Source organism: Opisthocomus hoazin, chromosome 35 (genome assembly GCF_030867145.1).
Source record: "Opisthocomus hoazin isolate bOpiHoa1 chromosome 35, bOpiHoa1.hap1, whole genome shotgun sequence".
NCBI classification, from domain to species: Eukaryota; Metazoa; Chordata; class Aves; order Opisthocomiformes; family Opisthocomidae; genus Opisthocomus; species Opisthocomus hoazin.
In genome coordinates, this window is record NC_134448.1 from 3,331,984 (window position 1) to 3,349,637 (window position 17,654).

The 17,654-nt window shown below is 67.9% G+C and overlaps 1 protein-coding gene across 1 annotated transcript; it reads right to left on the reverse strand.

Annotated features, from left to right (window-relative positions):
- Positions 1-9,184: 9,184 nt before the first annotated feature.
- MRPL4 (mitochondrial ribosomal protein L4) lies at positions 9,185-16,410 on the reverse strand. Its single transcript, XM_075445945.1, has 9 exons — positions 16,389-16,410; positions 16,205-16,330; positions 13,426-13,594; positions 13,263-13,314; positions 10,170-10,287; positions 9,962-10,068; positions 9,766-9,875; positions 9,615-9,685; positions 9,185-9,492 (listed from the first exon to the last, which is right to left on the reverse strand). The coding sequence occupies exons 1-9, from the start codon at positions 16,408-16,410 to the stop codon at positions 9,293-9,295; spliced, it is 975 nt and encodes a 324-aa protein (XP_075302060.1). The 3' UTR covers positions 9,185-9,292.
- Between the last annotated feature and the right edge of the window lie 1,244 nt (positions 16,411-17,654).

A 17,654-nucleotide genomic window follows, 5' to 3' on the forward strand; every position in this document is an offset into this window, starting at 1 on the left:
TCCGGGATCGGTTGGTTCGGTATCCCCGGGATGGGTCCGGTCGGGATCTCCGGGATCGGTTTGTTCGGGATCCCCGGGATGGGTCCGGTCGGGATCTCCGGGATCGGTTGGTTCGGGATCCCCGGGATGGGTCCGGTCGGGATCTCCGGGATCGGTTGGTTCGGGATCCCCGGGATGGGTCCGGTCGGGATCTCCGGGATCGGTTGGTTCGGGATCCCCGGGATGGGTCCGGTCGGGATCTCCGGGATCGGTTGATTCGGGATCCCTGGGATGGGTCCAGTCAGGATCTCCGGGATCGGTTGATTCGGGATCCCTGGGATGGGTCCAGTTGGGATCTCCGGGATCAGTTGGTTCAGGATCCTTGGGATGGATCTGATCAGGTTGTCTGGGAAGAGTCGGTTCCGGATCCCTGGGATAATCCGATCAGGCTCTCCGGGATCGGTTGGTTCAGGATCCCCGGGATGGGTCCAGTCGGGATCTCCGGGATCAGTCGGTTCCGGATCCCTGGGATAATCCGATCAGGCTCTCCGGGATCGGTTGGTTCAGGATCCCCGGGATGGGTCCAGTCGGACTCTCCGGGAGCACCGGGATCGGTCGGTTCAGGATCCCCGGGGCAGATCCAGCCGGACTCTCCGGGAGCACCGGGAAGGGTCGGTTCGGGAGCCGCGGGGTGGATCCGATCGGGCTCTCCGGGAGCACCGGGTCGGTGTCTCGGGGCGCTCCGTCCGTCCGTCCGTCCCTCGGTCTGTCGGTCCCTCCCGGGGCGGTGCTTTATGAGCTCGGCGCCAGCCCGGCCCCTCCCGGCCCCGGGGGAATTCCGGAGCGGGGGGCGGGGAGGGGGGGGGGGGGGGGACTTCGGCGGCGGCTTTCCCCGGGGGGGGGGGGGGGGCGGGGTCCTGCTCCCTGCCCCATCCCGGGGCAGTTCCCTGCCCCGACTGCCCTCCTGCCCCGGGATGGGGCAATTCTCCTGCCCCATTGCCCTCCTGCCTCCCTGCCCCATCCCAGGGCAGTTCCCTGCCCCACTAACCTCCTACCCCACTGCCCTCCTACCCCATCACCCTCCTGCCCTGGCATGGGGCAATTCTCTTGCCCCATTGCCCTCCTGCCCCACTGCCCTCCTGCCCCATCCCAGGGCAGTTCCCTGCCCCACTGCCCTCCTGCCTTGGGATGGGGCAATTCTCCTGCCCCATTGCCCTCCTGCCTCCCTGCCCCATCCCAGGGCAGCTCCCTGCCCCACGATGGGGTAATTCTTCTGCCCTCCTGCCCCATCCCAGGGCAGTTCCTTGCCCCACTAACCTCCTGCCCCATCCCCCTCCTGCCCTGGCATGGGGCAATTCTCTTGCCCCATTGCCCTCCTGCCCCACTACCCTCCTGCCCCATCCCAGAGCAGTTCCCTGCCCCACTGCCCTCCTGCCCCGGGATGGGGCAATTCTCCTGCCCCATTGCCCTCCTGCCCCACTGCCCTCCTGCCCCACTGCCCTCCTGCCTTATCCCAGGGCAGTTCCCTGCCCCACTGCCCTCCTGCCTTGGGATGGGGCAATTCTCCTGCCCCATTGCCCTCCTGCCCCACTGCCCTCCTGCCTCCCTGCCCCATCCCAGGGCAGCTCCCTGCCCCACGATGGGGTAATTCTTCTGCCCTCCTGCCCCATCCCAGGGCAGTTCCTTGCCCCACTAACCTCCTGCCCCATCCCCCTCCTGCCCTGGCATGGGGCAATTCTCTTGCCCCATTGCCCTCCTGCCCCACTACCCTCCTGCCCCATCCCAGGGCAGTTCCCTGCCCCACTGCCCTCCTGCCCCGGGATGGGGCAATTCTCCTGCCCCATTGCCCTCCTGCCCCACTGCCCTCCTGCCCCACTGCCCTCCTGCCTCCCTGCCCCATCCCAGGGCAGCTCCCTGCCCCACGATGGGGTAATTCTTCTGCCCTCCTGCCCCATCCCAGGGCAGTTCCTTGCCCCACTAACCTCCTGCCCCATCCCCCTCCTGCCCTGGCATGGGGCAATTCTCTTGCCCCATTGCCCTCCTGCCCCACTACCCTCCTGCCCCATCCCAGGGCAGTTCCCTGCCCCACTGCCCTCCTGCCCCGGGATGGGGCAATTCTCCTGCCCCATTGCCCTCCTGCCCCACTGCCCTCCTGCCTCCCTGCCCCATCCCAGGGCAGTTCCCTGCCCCCCTACCCCGCAATGGGGCAATTCTCCTGCCCCATTGCCCTCCTGCCCCACTGCCCTCCTGCCTTCCTGCCCCATCCCAGGGCAGTTCCCTGCCCCCCTACCCCGCAATGGGGCAATTCTCCTGCCCCATTGCCCTCCTGCCCCACTGCCCTCCTGCCTTCCTGCCCCATCCCAGGGCAGTTCCCTGCCCCCCTACCCCGCAATGGGGCAATTCTCTTGCCCCATTGCCCTCCTGCCCCACTGCCCTCCTGCCCCACTGCCCTCCTGCCTTCCCGCCCCATCCCAGGGCAGTTCCCTGCCCCCCTACCCCGCAATGGGGCAATTCTCCTGCCCCACTGCCCTCCTGCCCCAGACACCGCAGCCATTCGGCCCCACGGCGCTCGCTCCACCCCCACGGCCGAGCCCCATTACCCCAAACCAAGGTGCAGGTCCCGTCCCGCACCCCCAAACCGGGGGGGGGTCACCATTAGACCCCCACCCTGCCCTTTCCCACCACCCTCAGCACACGACCCGGCTGCACCGGGGGGGTTCGGGCCCCCCACGTGCCACGGCGTCAGCGCGGTGACCTCACCCCAAACCCGCGGCGAGGGGGAAGAGCGAGCCGAGCGCGCCGCGACCCCCGGCTTCCGCTTTCCCGTTCGGCTTCGGTTTTATTTTTGACGCCAGGGAATTTTTTATTTTTTTCCTCTGCGCCGATGCGGGCGCCGGGCCCCGGCGATGCCAGGCCACGCCGCGGGGCTCCGCCAGCCGCGGGGCACAGTTTTGGCTCCCAACCCTCGCCGCGAGGCGTGGGCCCCCGGCTTCCCGGCGTTTTCTTTTCCCGCTGCGGCCGGACAAAGCGTCCGGAAGGTGCCGGAGCCTCTTACGGCATCGAGCCTCGGCGTCCTCCCTCTCACCGCGGAGAAGGGGGGGAAGGAAAGTCCGGTGCCGCTTCTCACGGCCGCGGGGTTTCACTTCTGCACCCGTCAGCGGAGCCACGCGCCTCGACGGGAACCGTGCCGGGGCGGCGAGGTTCCCCCCCGAAAGCCGCTGCCGGAACGCCGGCTTCCACCGCGGCCGGTGACCGCTCCCGCGGCGTCCCCCAGCCTTGTCCCCATGCCAATGGCCGCCGGCCCCCGTTGGGTTGTCCCCGGAGCCGGGGCGGTGACAGCTCCCGCGGCGTCCCCCAGCCTTGTCCCCACGCCAATGGCCACCAGCCCCCCGTTGGGTTGTCCCCGGAGCCGGGGCGGTGACAGCTCCCGCGGCGTCCCCCGGCCTTGTCCCCACGCCAATGGCCGCCGGCCCCGGTTGGGTTGTCCCCGGAGCCGGGGCGGTGACCGCTCCCACGGCGTCCCCCGGCCTTGTCCCCACGCCAATGGCCGCCGGCCCCCGTTGGGTTGTCCCCGGAGCCGGGGCGGTGACAGCTCCCGCGGCGTCCCCCGGCCTTGTCCCCACGCCAATGGCCGCCGGCCCCCGTTGGGTTGTCCCCAGAGCCGGGGCGGTGACAGCTCCCGCGGCGTCCCCCGGCCTTGTCCCCACGCCAATGGCCGCCGGCCCCGGTTGGGTTGTCCCCAGAGCCGGGGCGGTGACAGCTCCCGCGGTGTCCCCCAGCCTTGTCCCCATGCCAATGGCCGCTGGCCCCGTTGGGTTGTCCCCAGAGCCGGGGGGGTTTAGGAGATGCCGTGGTGGGAACGCCGGGAACACCGGGAACGCCGTGAGCCCTCGGCCTTGGTTTGGCTCCCGGCGGGGATCCCTTATCGCTCCGGTGACCTTCCCCAGCCCCGGCGCGCGCCGAGGTCGGGAGGCCGCGGTGCTCAGCGGGGTGGGCGAAGGGCAAATCCTGCCCCAGTGCTGGCTCCGCGGTGGGGGGACGCGGGGACACGGAGGGGGACAGGGACATGGGGGGGGGATTGGGAGGGACCAGGGGGGCAAGGACATGGGGGACACGGGGATGGATGGGGAGGGACCAGAGGGACAGGGACATGGGGACACAGGGATGGATGGGGAGGGACAGGGACATGGGGGACACAGGGGGGGACTGGGGGGGACAGGGACATGGGGGACATGAGGATGGATGGGGAGGGACAGAGACATGGGGGACACGAGGGGGGGATGGGGAGGGACCAGGGGGACAGGGACATGGGGGACACAGGGATGGATGGGAGGGACATGGGGACAGGGACATGGGATCATGAGGACACGGGGACAGGGACACGGGGACACAGGGACACGGGGGACACAGGGATGGATGGGGAGGGACAGGGACATGGGGGACACAGGGGGGGACTGGGGGGGACAGGGACATGGGGGACATGAGGATGGATGGGGAGGGACGGGGACATGGGGGACACAGGGGGGGATTGGGAGGGACCAGGGGGACAGGGACACGGGGGACACGAGGAGGGATGGGAGGGACATGGGGGACAGGGACACGGGGGACACAGGGACACGAGGACAGGGACATGGGGGACACGAGGATGGATGGGAGGGACATGGGGACAGGGACACGGGGGACACAGGGACACGAGGACAGGGACATGGGGGACACGAGGATGGATGGGAGGGACATGGGGACAGGGACATGGGGGACATGAGGACGGATGGGAAGGGACACGGGAGACAGGGATGGATGGGAGGGACATGGGGGACAGGGACACGGGGGGGACATGGGGGACAGGGACACGGGGGACACAGGGACACGGGGACACAGGGACATGGGGGACACAGGGATGGATGGGAGGGACATGGGGACAGGGACATGGGGGACATGAGGACACGGGGACAGGGACATGGGGGGGACATGGGGGACAGGGACATGGGGGACACAGGGATGGATGGGAGGGACATGAGGACAGGGACATGGGGGACATGAGGACACGGGGACAGGGACACGGGGACACGGGGGACACAGGGATGGATGGGAGGGACACGGGGACAGAGACATGGGGGACATGAGGACACGGGGACAGGGACATGGGGACACGGGGGACACAGGGATGGATGGGAGGGACACGAGGACAGGGACACGGGGGACACAGGGATGGATGGGAGGCACATGGGGGACAGGGACACGGGGGGAAATGGGGACAGGGACACGGGGGGGACAGGGACACGGGGGACACAGGGACACGGGGGACACAGGGATGGATGGGAGGGACATGGGGACAGGGACACGGGGGACACAGGGATGGATGGGAGGGACATGGGGGACAGGGACACGGGGGGGGACATGGGGGACAGGGACATGGGGGACACAGGGATGGATGGGAGGGACATGGGGACAGGGACATGGGGGACATGAGGACACGGGGACAGGGACACAGGGGACACTGCGACACGCGACCCACGCCCGAGACTCGTCGCACGCTCGTGGCGGGCTCCATGTCCCCTTGCACGCCCGCTGCGACCCCCCCCGCCCCGTCACACACCGGCCGCGAGCTCCCGTCCCCCGTCCCCTTGGCCGGATCCCAGCGCAGCCCCCGCGTGGCCTCACCCCCCCCCCCCCCTGCCCTCCCGCTAACGAAGGCGGCTCGTTAACGCGCAGCCACGTGAGCGCCGGGAAACGGCCGCGCTCCGGCCATGCCCGGGCCTGCCCCGGGATTTTTTTTTGTTGGTTTTCCTTTCCGGAGCCAACTCGGTGCCAAGAGCCGGGATCGGCGCCCGGAGCTGGCGCCTCGCCCCTCCCCACGCGCCCGCGCCGCGGCCGGCAAACCGGGAAAAGCCGGGAAAAACACGTGGAAAGACGGAGGGAAATTCGGGCTTCGGTCCCCGCGCGCGGCTCAGCCGGCGGCGATCCATCCGCCATCGGCTTCCAGCCCCGGACGCGGTGAAGCCACCGGGAGCCGGCGACCGCGGCGGCCACCACGGCCAAGGTGACGGCCACCGGGGTCAGGGGGCTACGGGAGGGTCCTGCGGGGGAGAGCACGCGGGCGGGGGCATCGCCGGGAGATGCCGGCGCGGTCGCTCCGTGCCAACGCCGCCGCGGTCACCGCTCACCTCGGAAGACGCCGGCGCCGTAGCGGTTCTCGGCCAGGCAGCGGTAAGCGGAGCGCGCCCGTTGGGCGGCCGGGACGGTGACGGCGCTGCCACCGTCCCGGGGCTCCGCGCCGGCGTCGGTGGGCAGCTCCCGGCGGAAGCGCGGCGGTGGGTTCCCCTCCGCCCGGCACGTCACCGCGAGGTTGTCACCGGCGGCGAGGACGGTGCGCGGTGCCAACACCCGGACGCGGTGCGGGGCGGCTGGAGGAGAGGGGGGTGGCGGGGAAGTGGCACCGGGGTGCCCCGTCCCCACCCCGACGCCGGTGACCACCCCAACCGCGGCGTTTGCGCCGCGCCGGTGGCGTCACCGCCGTTTCCAGGGTCGAGGGGGTTTTATTTCCGCGTCGCCGGACTCACCCCAGACCCACAGCGTCACCGCGGCGCCGAGCGTCCGGCGCCCGAGCCGTAACGCGGCCTCGCACGTCACCTCCTCGCCGTGCTGCTCCGTGAAATCCACCGCGGCGGTGGGACCGTGGTGGGTGCTGGGTGGGGGGGAGCCCCCCGCCCCACAGCGTCAGCCGCAGATCCCGGGGGCAGGACCCCGGTTGGGGTCCCGGCGCCGGTGGGCGACCCGGCGCCCGTTACGCCAAATCCGGCCGGAAAAAAACACACCAAGCCGCCAACCACGCCAGCGAGCCCCTCGCCGGCGGCTTTGCCGTACCCCGAAACCGGCACCGTGGTGGGGGGCTGGCACCGGGACCCCCCCCCCGGGGAACCCCTAAACCCCCCCCCCTCCGCCTTCAGCCTCTTCCACCGCCTCGCCGGCGAGGAGCCCCACGCGCCGGGACCCAACCGCGACGCCGGAGCGGTGCCGGCGTCCCCGGTTTCCCCCCTTGGGGGAAGTTTGGGGCGGGGGGGGACACCCCAACTCACCCCCCAGCGCGAGGAGGCAGAGCAAGGCCACGGCCCCCCCCCGCTGCGGCGCGGTTCCATCGTCCGGCGAGCGCGGTGCCGCCGGCGGGCAGCGAGCGCAGCGAGGGCTCTTAGCACATTTCCTCCCTTTCCTCCGCAAGCGGCCCCCGCCTTCCTGCGCCCTCGATGCTGTGGGGGGGCCAGGGGGGGGGCAAAAAAAAACAAAAACAACGGGGCCCACCCTCCTCCCGCCGCACCGGTGACACCCCGAAACCCCAACGCCATCACCGCGCCGGCGCGGGGGGAAAGCTCGCACCGAAACGCTCGCCGGCTCCGGCAAAGGCAGCCGGACCCTGGTGGTTTTTTGGGGGGGGGGGACACGGGGGTTGGCTGGGCTGGCTGCTGGGGGGGGGACACGGACCCCTCCACCACGGTCACCCCAAAAATCCCGGCCACGCGCAGACACCAGATTCACGCAGCACCCCACGGTCCCGTGAATGCGGGGGGGGCTGCGGAGGGACTGTAAATCTGGGGGGGGGGCTGCAAAGGGATGGACTGCAAATGGGGGGGGGGCTGCAGGGAGACTGCTGATTTGGGGGGGCTGAAAATCTGGGGGGGCTGCAGAGGGACTGTAAATCTGGGGGGAGGGGCTGTAGGGGGACTGCTAATTTGGGGGGGCTGCAAATCTGGGGGGGGCTGCAGAGGGACTGTAAATTTGGGGGGAGGGGCTGCAGAGGGACTGCTAATTTGGGGGGGCTGCAAATCTGGGGGGGCTGCAGAGGGACTGTAAATTTGGGGGGAGGGGCTGCAGAGGGACTGTAAATCTGGGGGGGGGCTGCAAATCGGGGGGGGCAGCAGAGGGACTGTAAATTTGGGGGGAGGGGCTGCAGAGGGACTGCTAATTTGGGGGGGCTGCAAATCGGGGGGGGCTGCAGAGGGACTGTAAATCTGGGGGGGGCTGCAGAGGGACTGTAAATCTGGGGGGGGCTGCAGAGGGACTGCTGATTTGGGGGGCTGAAAAAGAATTGCTAATTGGGGGTGGCTGCAAAAGAACTGTAAATTTGGGGGGGGCTGCAGAGGGACTGTAATTATGGGGGGTTGCAAAGGTTCTCCAAATTTGGGGGGGGCTGCAAATACAGGGGGGACCACAAAGGGGCTGCAAATCTGGGGGGGCTGCAAAGGGACTGTAAATTTGGGGGGGGCTGCAGAGGGACTGTAATTATGGGGGGGGTTGCAAAGGTTCTCCAAATTTGGGGGGGGCTGCAAATACAGGGGGGACCACAAAGGGGCTGCAAATGGGGAAGGGGGGGCTGCAAAGGACTAAAAATCGGGGGGGGCTGAAAAAGGGACTGAAAATTTGGGGGGGGCCGCAAAAGGGCTGCAAATCTGGGGGGGCTGCAAAGGGACTGTAAATTTGGGGGGGGGCTGCAGAGGGACTGTGAATGGGGGGGGCTGCAGAGGGACTGAGGGGGGGCTGCAGAGGGGCTGCTCATTTGGGGGGGGCTGCAGAGGGGCTGCAAATGGGGGGGGGCTGCAGAGGGACTGTAAATTTGGGAGGAGGGGATGCAGGGAGACTGCTGATTTGGGGGGCTGAAAAAGAATTGCTAATTGGGGGGGGCTGCAAAGGAACTGTAAATTTGGGGGGGGCTGCAGAGGGACTGTAATTATGGGGGGGGTTGCAAAGGTTCTCCAAATTTGGGGGGGGCTGCAAATACAGGGGGGACCACAAAGGGGCTGCAAATGGGGAAGGGGGGGCTGCAAAGGACTAAAAACCGGGGGGGGCTGAAAAAGGGACTGAAAATTTGGGGGGGCCACAGAGGGGCTGCAAATCTGGGGGGGCTGCAAAGGGACTGTAAATTTGGGGGGGGCTGCAGAGGGACTGTGAATGGGGGGGGCTGCAGAGGGGCTGCAAACGGGGAGGGGGGCTGAAGAAAGACTCTTATCTGGGGGGGCCACACAGGGACTGTAAGTATGGGGGGGCTGCAAGTGGTGTGCAAGTCTGGGGGTACTGCAAAGGGACCATAAATTGGGGGGGGGGCTGCAGAGGGACTGTAAATTTGGGGGGGGGCTGCAGAGGGTCTGGAAATCCGGGGGGGGGGGTACAAATCCGGGGGGGGGGGCTGCCCCTCCCCAAGCACAACACAAGCAGCGGCCGGGAGAAACCTGGCTTTAATGGCCCCAGCAGCACGGGGATCCCCCCCGAAACCCCCCCCCCAGCTCCGAAGGGAGCGGATCCTGCCCCGGGGGGGGGGTGTTTCTCACCCGGGGGGGGGCTCACCCTGCCGGGGGGGGGGCTCACCCTGCCGGGGGGTGTAGGGGAGGTCGCTGTAGGGCATGGAGAAGGGGTAGAGCGGCGAGTAACGGGTGTCGTGCCACAGCAGCTTCTCCTCCAGGAAGGCGACGGCGTCCAGCGTCAGCACCAGCGTCTCGTGCTTCAGCATGCTGTGCACGTTCAGACCTGGGGGGGGGAGTCGGTCGGGGGGGGGGGGCCCCGTCAGGTTTGGGGGGGTCCCCATCAGGTTGGGGGGGTCCTTGGGAGATTTAGGGGGGGGGGTCCGCAGGTCGCGGCGCAGCTCTCACCCAACGCCGGGATCAGGTTGATGGTTTTCAGGCCGGCCGCCGCGGTTCCGATGTTCTCCGGCGCCTCGTTGCTGGGGGGGGGGGGGTTAAAGGGGTGAAATTAGGGGGGGGGCACCCCCAGAGCCCCCCCCCCAACGCCACCTGCACTCACACATCGACGATGAGGACGGAGCGGCCCCAGCGCCGGTACCGCGCCAGGTCCAGCAGATACTGGGGGTCGGCGGTGGGGATCTCCAGGTTGTCGACGATGTGGAGGTCATCCTGGGGAGGGGGGGGGAATGAGGGGGTGTCCCCCCACCCCTAGACCCCCCCCCCCAAAAAAAACCCGACCCCCCCCCAGCCCATACCTGCATCAGCTTCACCGTCAGTGCCACCTTCAGCCCCAGCACCCGCACCTTCATGGGCAGCATGTAGTAGTAGCTGGTGGGACCCCGCGGGCCGTGGGCGATGCCCCCTGCGAGGGGGGGGGTCCGGCTCAGTGACCCCCCCAACCCTGAAAACCCCCCCCCAAGCCCGGCTGGGGGTCCCTGGCCCCCCCCCCCCCCCCCGACTTACCCCCGCGCCAGAGCGGTGAGCGGATGCTGCCATGCCGTGCCCGGCCCGATCCCTTCTGCCGCCACGGCTTGCGGCCGCCCCCCCGCACCTCCGCCCGCGTCTTCACCTTGGCGTAGCTCTGGGGGGGGGGGACAGTCGGGGAGGGGGACCCCAGGACCCCCCCAAACCCTCTTCTGCCCCCCCAAATCCTCCTCGGCCCCCCCAGACTCCCCTCTGCCCCCACAAATCCTCCTCGGCCCCCCCAGACTCCCCTCTGCCCTCCAAGCCTCCCTCTCCTCCCCCAGCCCTCCTTCTGCCCCCCCAAACCTCCCTGTGCCCCCCCCAAAAAACAGCTCCTGTCACCCCTAAACCTCCCGCTGCCCCCCCAGACTCCCCTCTGCCCCCCCAAATCCTCCTCAGCCCCCCCAGACTCCCCTCTTCCCCCCCAGACTCCCCGCTGCCCCCCCAAATTCTCCTCTGCCCTCCAAGCCTCCCTCTCCTCCCCCAGCCCTCCTTTTGCCCCCCAAACCTCCCTGTGCCGCCCCCAAAAAACAGCTCCTGTCACCCCCAAACCTCCCTCTGCCCCCAGACTCCCCTCTGCCCCCCCAAATCCTCCTCGGCCCCCCCAGACTCCCCACTGCCCCCCCAAATTCTCCTCTGCCCTCCAAGCCTCCCTTTCCTCCCCCAGCCCTCCTTCTGCCCCCCCAAACCTCCCTGTGCCCCCCCCAAAAAACAGCTCCTGTCGCCCCCAAACCTCCCTCTGCCCCCCAGACTCCCCTCTGCCCCCCAAATCCTCCTCGGCCCCCCCAGACTCCCCACTGCCCCCCAAATCCTCCTCGGCCCCCCCAGACTCCCCTCTGCCCCCCCAAATCCTCCTCAGCCCCCCCAGACTCCCCTCTTCCCCCCCAGACTCCCCGCTGCCCCCCCAGACACCCCCTCTCCCCCCCAGCCTCCCTCTCGTCCCCCAGTCCTTCTGCCCCCCCAAATCTCCCTCTGCCCCCCCCCAAAAAACCCTCCTGTCACCCCCAAACCTCCCTCTGCCCCCCCAAATCCTCCTCTGCCCCCCCAGACCCTACTGTGCCCCCCCAGACCCCCCTCTGCCCCCCAAAACCTCCCTCTGCCCCCCCAAATACACTCTGTCACCCCCAAAATCACCTCCTGCCCCCCAGAAACCTCCCTGTCACCCCCAAACACCCTCTGTCACCCCCAAACCTCCCTCTGCTCCCCAAAATCACCTCCTGTCCCCCCAAAAACCTCCCTCTGCCCCCCAAAACCTTCCTCTGCACCCCAAATACACTGTCACCCCCAAAATCACCTCCTGCCCCCCAAAACACCCTCTGTCACCCCCAAACCTCCCTCTGCTCCCCCAAAATCACCTCCTGCCCCACCAAAAACCTCCCTCTGCCCCCCAAAACCTCCCTCTGCCCCCCAAAACCTCCCTGTGCCCCTCAAAACCTTCCTCTGCCCCCCCAAATACTCTGTCACCCCCAAAATCACCTCCTGCTCCCAGAAACCTCCCTCTGCCCCCCACCCTGTCACCCCAAAACCTCCCTCTGCCCCCCAAATACACTCTGTCACCCCCAAAATCACCTCCTGCCCCCCCAAACCTCCCTCTGCCCCCCCAAATACACTCTGTCACCCCCAAAATCACCTCCTGCCCCCCAGAAACCTCCCTGTCACCCCCAAACACCCTCTGTCACCCCAAACCTCCCTCTGCTCCCCCAAAATCACCTCCTGTCCCCCCAAAAACCTCCCTCTGCCCCCCAAAACCTCCCTCTGCCCCCCAAATACACTGTCACCCCCAAATCACCTCCTGCCCCTCCAAAAACCTCCCTCTGCCCCCCAAAACCTCCCTCTGCCCCCCCAAAACCTCCCTCTGCCCCCCAAACCTTCCTCTGCCCCCCCAAATACACTCTGTCACCCCCAAAATCACCTCCTGCCCCCCAGAAACCTCCCTCTGCCACCCCCAAACACCCTCTGTCACCCCCAAACCTCCCTCTGCTCCCCCAAAATCACCTCCTGTCCCCCCAAAAACCTCCCTCTGCCCCCCAAATCCTCCCTCTGCCCCCCCAAATACACTGTCACCCCCAAAATCACCTCCTGCCCCCCGAAACACCCTCTGTCCCCCCCAAACCTCCCTCTGCTCCCCCAAAATCACCTCCTGTCCCCCCAAAAACCTCCCTCTGCCCCCCAAAACCTCCCTCTGCCCCCCCAAACACCCTCTGTCACCCCCAAACCTCCCTCTGCTCCCCCAAAATCACCTCCTGCCCCCCCAAAAACCTCCCTCTGCCCCCCAAATCCTCCCTCTGCCCCCCCAAATACACTGTCACCCCCAAAATCACCTCCTGCCCCCCCAAACACCCTCTGTCACCCCCAAACCTCCCTCTGCTCCCCCAAAATCACCTCCTGCCCCTCCAAAAACCTCCCTCTGCCCCCCAAAACCTCCCTCTGCCCCCCCAAACACCCTCTGTCACCCCCAAACCTCCCTCTGCTCCCCCAAAATCACCTCCTGCCCCCCCAAAAACCTCCCTCTGCCCCCCAAAACCTTCCTCTGCCCCCCCAAATACACTCTGTCACCCCCAAAATCACCTCCTGCCCCCCCCAAAACCTCCCTCTGCCCCCCAAAACCTCCCTCTGCCCCCCCAAACACCCTGTCACCCCCAAACCTCCCTCTGCTCCCCCAAAATCACCTCCTGCCCCCCCAAAAACCTCCCTCTGCCCCCCAAATCCTCCCTCTGCCCCCCCAAATACACTGTCACCCCCAAAATCACCTCCTGCCCCCCCAAACACCCTCTGTCACCCCCAAACCTCCCTCTGCTCCCCCAAAATCACCTCCTGCCCCTCCAAAAACCTCCCTCTGCCCCCCAAAACCTCCCTCTGCCCCCCCAAACACCCTCTGTCACCCCCAAATCTCCCTCTGCTCCCCCAAAATCACCGCCTGCCCCCCAAAAACCTCCCTCTGCCCCCCAAAACCTCCCTCTGCCCCCCCAAACACCCTCTGTCACCCCCAAAACTCCCTCTGCTCCCCCAAAATCACCTCCTGTCCCCCCCAAAAACCTCCCTCTGCCCCCCCCAACCCCCCTCTGTCCCCCCCGTCCCCCTCCCCATCCTCACAATCCTCTTGAAATTCTTCTGCCACATGGCCACCGCGTGCAGGATGTCGAGCCTGGGGGAGACAGGGGGACGCTCAGCGAGGAGGAGGGGGACACCCCCCCGTTGGGGACACCCCCCCGTTGTCCCCCAGGGTGTGTGTGTGTGTGTGTCCCCCCCGCCCCACCTGGGCCTGACGGCGAAGACGTCGGGGTGGAGGTCGGCCAGGCCGCAGCGCTCGGCGTCCGGGTGCCGCAGCGACTCCACCCAGGCCTGCACCGGGGTGAGGTGCGCGGGGACGGTGACAGCGCAGGCCCGCAGCACCGGGGACCGCGGCGGTGGCACCTGTGGCGTCGCTGGGGGGGGGGGGGGACAGGGACAGAGGGGACCGTGGCAGCTTCAGCGGATGGGGGAAAAGGGGCACCCCGAGCCCAGGGACATCCGTCCCCAGGTTGTCACCAGGCTCTCAGGGTGGCCTTGCGCCCCACACTGTGGCCATCGGTCCCCGAGGTCCCCAGGGTGTCACCAACCCCAGGGACACCCCATCGCCGATGTCCCCAGTGTGTCCCCAACCCCAGGGACACCCCGTCCCCGATGTCCCCAGGGTGTCCCCAACCTCTGGGACACTCTGTCCCTGCTGCCCCCAACTCCACAGGCATCGATCTCTGATGTCCCAGGCTGTCCCCAACCCCACATCCACCCTGTCCCCGATGTCCCCAGATGTCCCCAACCCCAGGGACACCCCATCCCCGATGTCCCCAGGGTGTCCCCAACCCCAGGGACACCCCATCACCGATGTCCCCAGGGTGTCCCCAACCCCACATCCACCCTGTCCCCGATGTCCCCAACCCCACAGACACCCCATCCCCAACATCCCCAGTGTGTCCCCAACCCCAGGGACACCCCGTCCCCGATGTCCCCAGGGTGTCCCCAACCTCTGGGACACTCTGTCCCTGCTGCCCCCAACTCCACAGGCATCGATCCCTGATGTCCTCAGGCCGTCCCCAACCCCACATCCACCCTGTCCCCGATGTCCCCAACCCCACAGCCACCCCATCCCCGACGTCCCCAGGGTGTCCCCAAACCCACATCCACCCTGTCCCCGATGTCCCCAACCCCATAGACACCCCATCCCCGACATCCCCAGGGTGTCCCCAACCCCAGGGACACCCCGTCCCTGATGTCCCCAACCCCATAGACACCCCATCACCGATGTCCCCAGGGTGTCCCCAACCTCTGGGACACTCTGTCCCCGATGTCCCCAACCCCACAGACACCCCATCCCCGATGTCCCCAGGGTGTCCCCAACCCCAGGGACACCCCATCCCCGACATCCCCAGGGTGTCCCCAACCCCACATCCACCCTGTCCCCGATGTCCCCAACCCCACAGACACCCCATCCCCAACATCCCCAGTGTGTCCCCAACCCCAGGGACACCCCGTCCCCGATGTCCCCAGAGTGTCCCCAACCTCTGGGACACTCTGTCCCTGCTGCCCCCAACTCCACAGGCATCGGTCCCCGATGTCCCCAGGGTGTCCCCAACCTCTGGGACACTCTGTCCCCGATGTCCCCAACCCCACAGACAACCCATCCCCTTCGATGTCCCCAGGGTGTCCCCAAGCCCACAGACATCGGTCCCCCGATGTCCCCAGGGCGTCCCCAGCCCCACAGCCCTGCTGTCCCCAGACCCATGGTCACCCTGTCCTTGCTGTCCCCAGCCCCACGGCCCCGATGTCCCCAGGCTGTCCCCAAACCCAGAGCCCCGATTGTCCCCAGGGTGTCCCCAAGCCCACAGCCATTGGTCCCCGATGTCCCCAGGGTGTCCCCAACCCCACAGATACCCCATCCCCGATGTCCCCAGGGTGTCCTCAACCTCTGGGACACCCTGTCCACAGTGTCCCCAACCCCATGGACACCGTGTACCAAGTGTACCCAGGCTGGTCCCAGCCCCACAGCCATTGGTCCCCGATGTCCCCAACCCCAGGGACACCCTGTCCCTGCTGTCCCCAGACCCACAGATACCCCATCCCCAATGTCCCCAGGGTGCCTCCAACCCCACAGCCCCGATGTCCCCAGGGTGTCCCCAACCCCACGGACAGCCCATCCCCAATGTCCCCAGGGTGTCCCCAGACCCACGGCCACCCCGTCCCTGCTGTCCCCAGCCCTACGGCCATTGGTCCCCGATGTCCCCAACCCCACGGCCACCCCATCCCCGATGTCCCCAGGGTGTCCCCAACCTCTGGGACACCCTGTCGCTGCTGTCCCCAACCCCACAGCCACCCCATCCCCAATGTCCCCAACCTCAGGGCCACGCTGTCCACAATGTCCCCCAGATGGTCCCAGGCCCAAGGCCATCGGTCCCTGATGTCCCCAGGCTGTCCCCAACCTCTGGGACACCCTGTCGCTGCTGTCCCCAACCCCACAGCCACCCCATCCCCAATGTCCCCAACCTCAGGGACACGCTGTCCACAATGTCCCCCAGATGGTCCCAGGCCCAAGGCCATCGGTCCCTGATGTCCCCAGGCTGTCCCCAACCCCAGGGACACCCCATCCCCAATGTCACCAGGGTGTCCCCAACCCCATCGACAGGGTGTCCCCAACCCCAAGGCCATCCCAACTCCGAAGTCCCCAGCCTGTCCCCAGCCCCCACAGCCACCCTGTCCCTGCTGTCCCCAACCCAATGGCCCTGATGGCCCCAGGCTGTCCCCAACCCCAGGGACACCCTGTCCCCAGGGTGTCCCAAACCCAGGGACACCCCAACCCCAATGTCCCCAGGGTCTCCCCAACCTCTGGGACACCCTGTCCCAAATGTCCCCAACCCCACGGCCACCCCGTCCCCGATGTCCCCAGGGTGTCCCCAACCCCAGGGACACCCTGTCACTGCTGTCCCCAGCCCCGCGGCCACCCCGGCCCCACCGCCCCGCCCCGGGCCACCCCCGGTGTCCCCGCTGTCCCCTGGACTCACCGCTGCGGGGCTCGGGGGCCGCGGGGGGGCCCGGCGGGACGGACGAGACCTGCGGGAGGGCGACGGTGAGCGGGGGGCGACCTCTGACCTTTGACCTCTGACCCCCGCCCACCCCCGGCCCCGGTCCTCACCCCCGCGGCCCCGGCCCGGCCCCGGGCCCAGGCCCCGACGGCGGCGGCCACGCGGGGCCCCGCCGCTCGGATCATGGCGGGTGCGCGCGGCCGCCCGGGGCGCGCGGCGATGACGTCATCAGGGAGCGCGGCGCCACTTCCGGCGGAAGCGGAAGCGGGCGGGAGAGCGGGGGAGGAGGAGGAGGAGGATGAAAGGGAAGAGGGGGACAGCGGGGAAGGCAGTGGGGCCGGGGCTTCCGGTGACCCCCCCCCTCGGTACAGCCAGCGCCGGGGCCGCTTCCCGGGGCCGAGACTGCTTCCCGGTGTCACTTCCTAGTGTCGGTGCCCCTTCCTGGTGCCACTTCCCGATGCCGTTTCCCGTTGCCCCTTCCCAGTGCTGCTTCCCGTTGCCACTTCCCAGTGCCAGTGCCCCTTCCTGGTTCTGCTTCCTGGTGCTGCTTCCCAATTGCCCCTTCCCAGTGCTGTTTCCCAGTGCCGGTGCCACTTCCTGGTACTGCTTCCTGGTGCTGGTGCCACTTCCTGGTGTCACTTCTCAGTACCGGTGCCGCTTCCTGTTGCCACTTCCCAGTGCCAGTGCCCCTTCCCGGTGCCACTTCCCGGTGCCGCTTCCCAATTGTCCCTTCCCAGTGCTGCTTCCCGGTGCTGGTGCCGCTTCCCGGTGTCACTTCCTAGTGCCAATGTTCCTTCCTGGTGCCAGTGCCGCTTCCCGGTGCCGGTGCTGCTTCTCAGTGCCCCTTCCCTGTGCCACTTCCCACTGCCAGTGCCCCTTCCTGGTGTCCCTTCCCGGTGCCACTTCCCTGTGCCGGTGCCACTTCCCGGTACCACTTCCCAGTACAAGTGCTCCTTCCCGGTGCTGGCGTCACTTCCCTGTGCCAGTGCCACTTCCCGGTGCCGCTTCCTGGTTCCAGTGCCCCTTCCCAGTGCCAGTGCCCCTTCCCAGTGCCCCTTCCCTGTGCCTGTGCTGCTTCCTGGTGCCAGTGCTGCTTCCTTGCGGCGTTTCCCAGTACAAGTTCTCCTTCCCAGTGCTGCTTCCTGGTGCTAGTGCTGCTTCCCAGTGCTGCTTCCCAGTGCCAGTGCTGCTTCCTGGGGGCTCTTCCCAGTACAAGTGCTCCTTCCTGGTGCCAGTGCTCCTTCCCAGTGCTCCTTCCCAGTGCCCCTTCCTGGCAACACTGCCTCTTCCCAGTTCTGCTTCCTGGGACCTCTTCCCAGTGCCGATGCCCAGTGTCCCTTCCCAGCACCACTGCTCCTTCCTGGTGCCGCTTCCCAGTGCCCCTTCCCGGTGCCCCTTCCCAGCACCCATTCCCAGCACCACTGCCCCT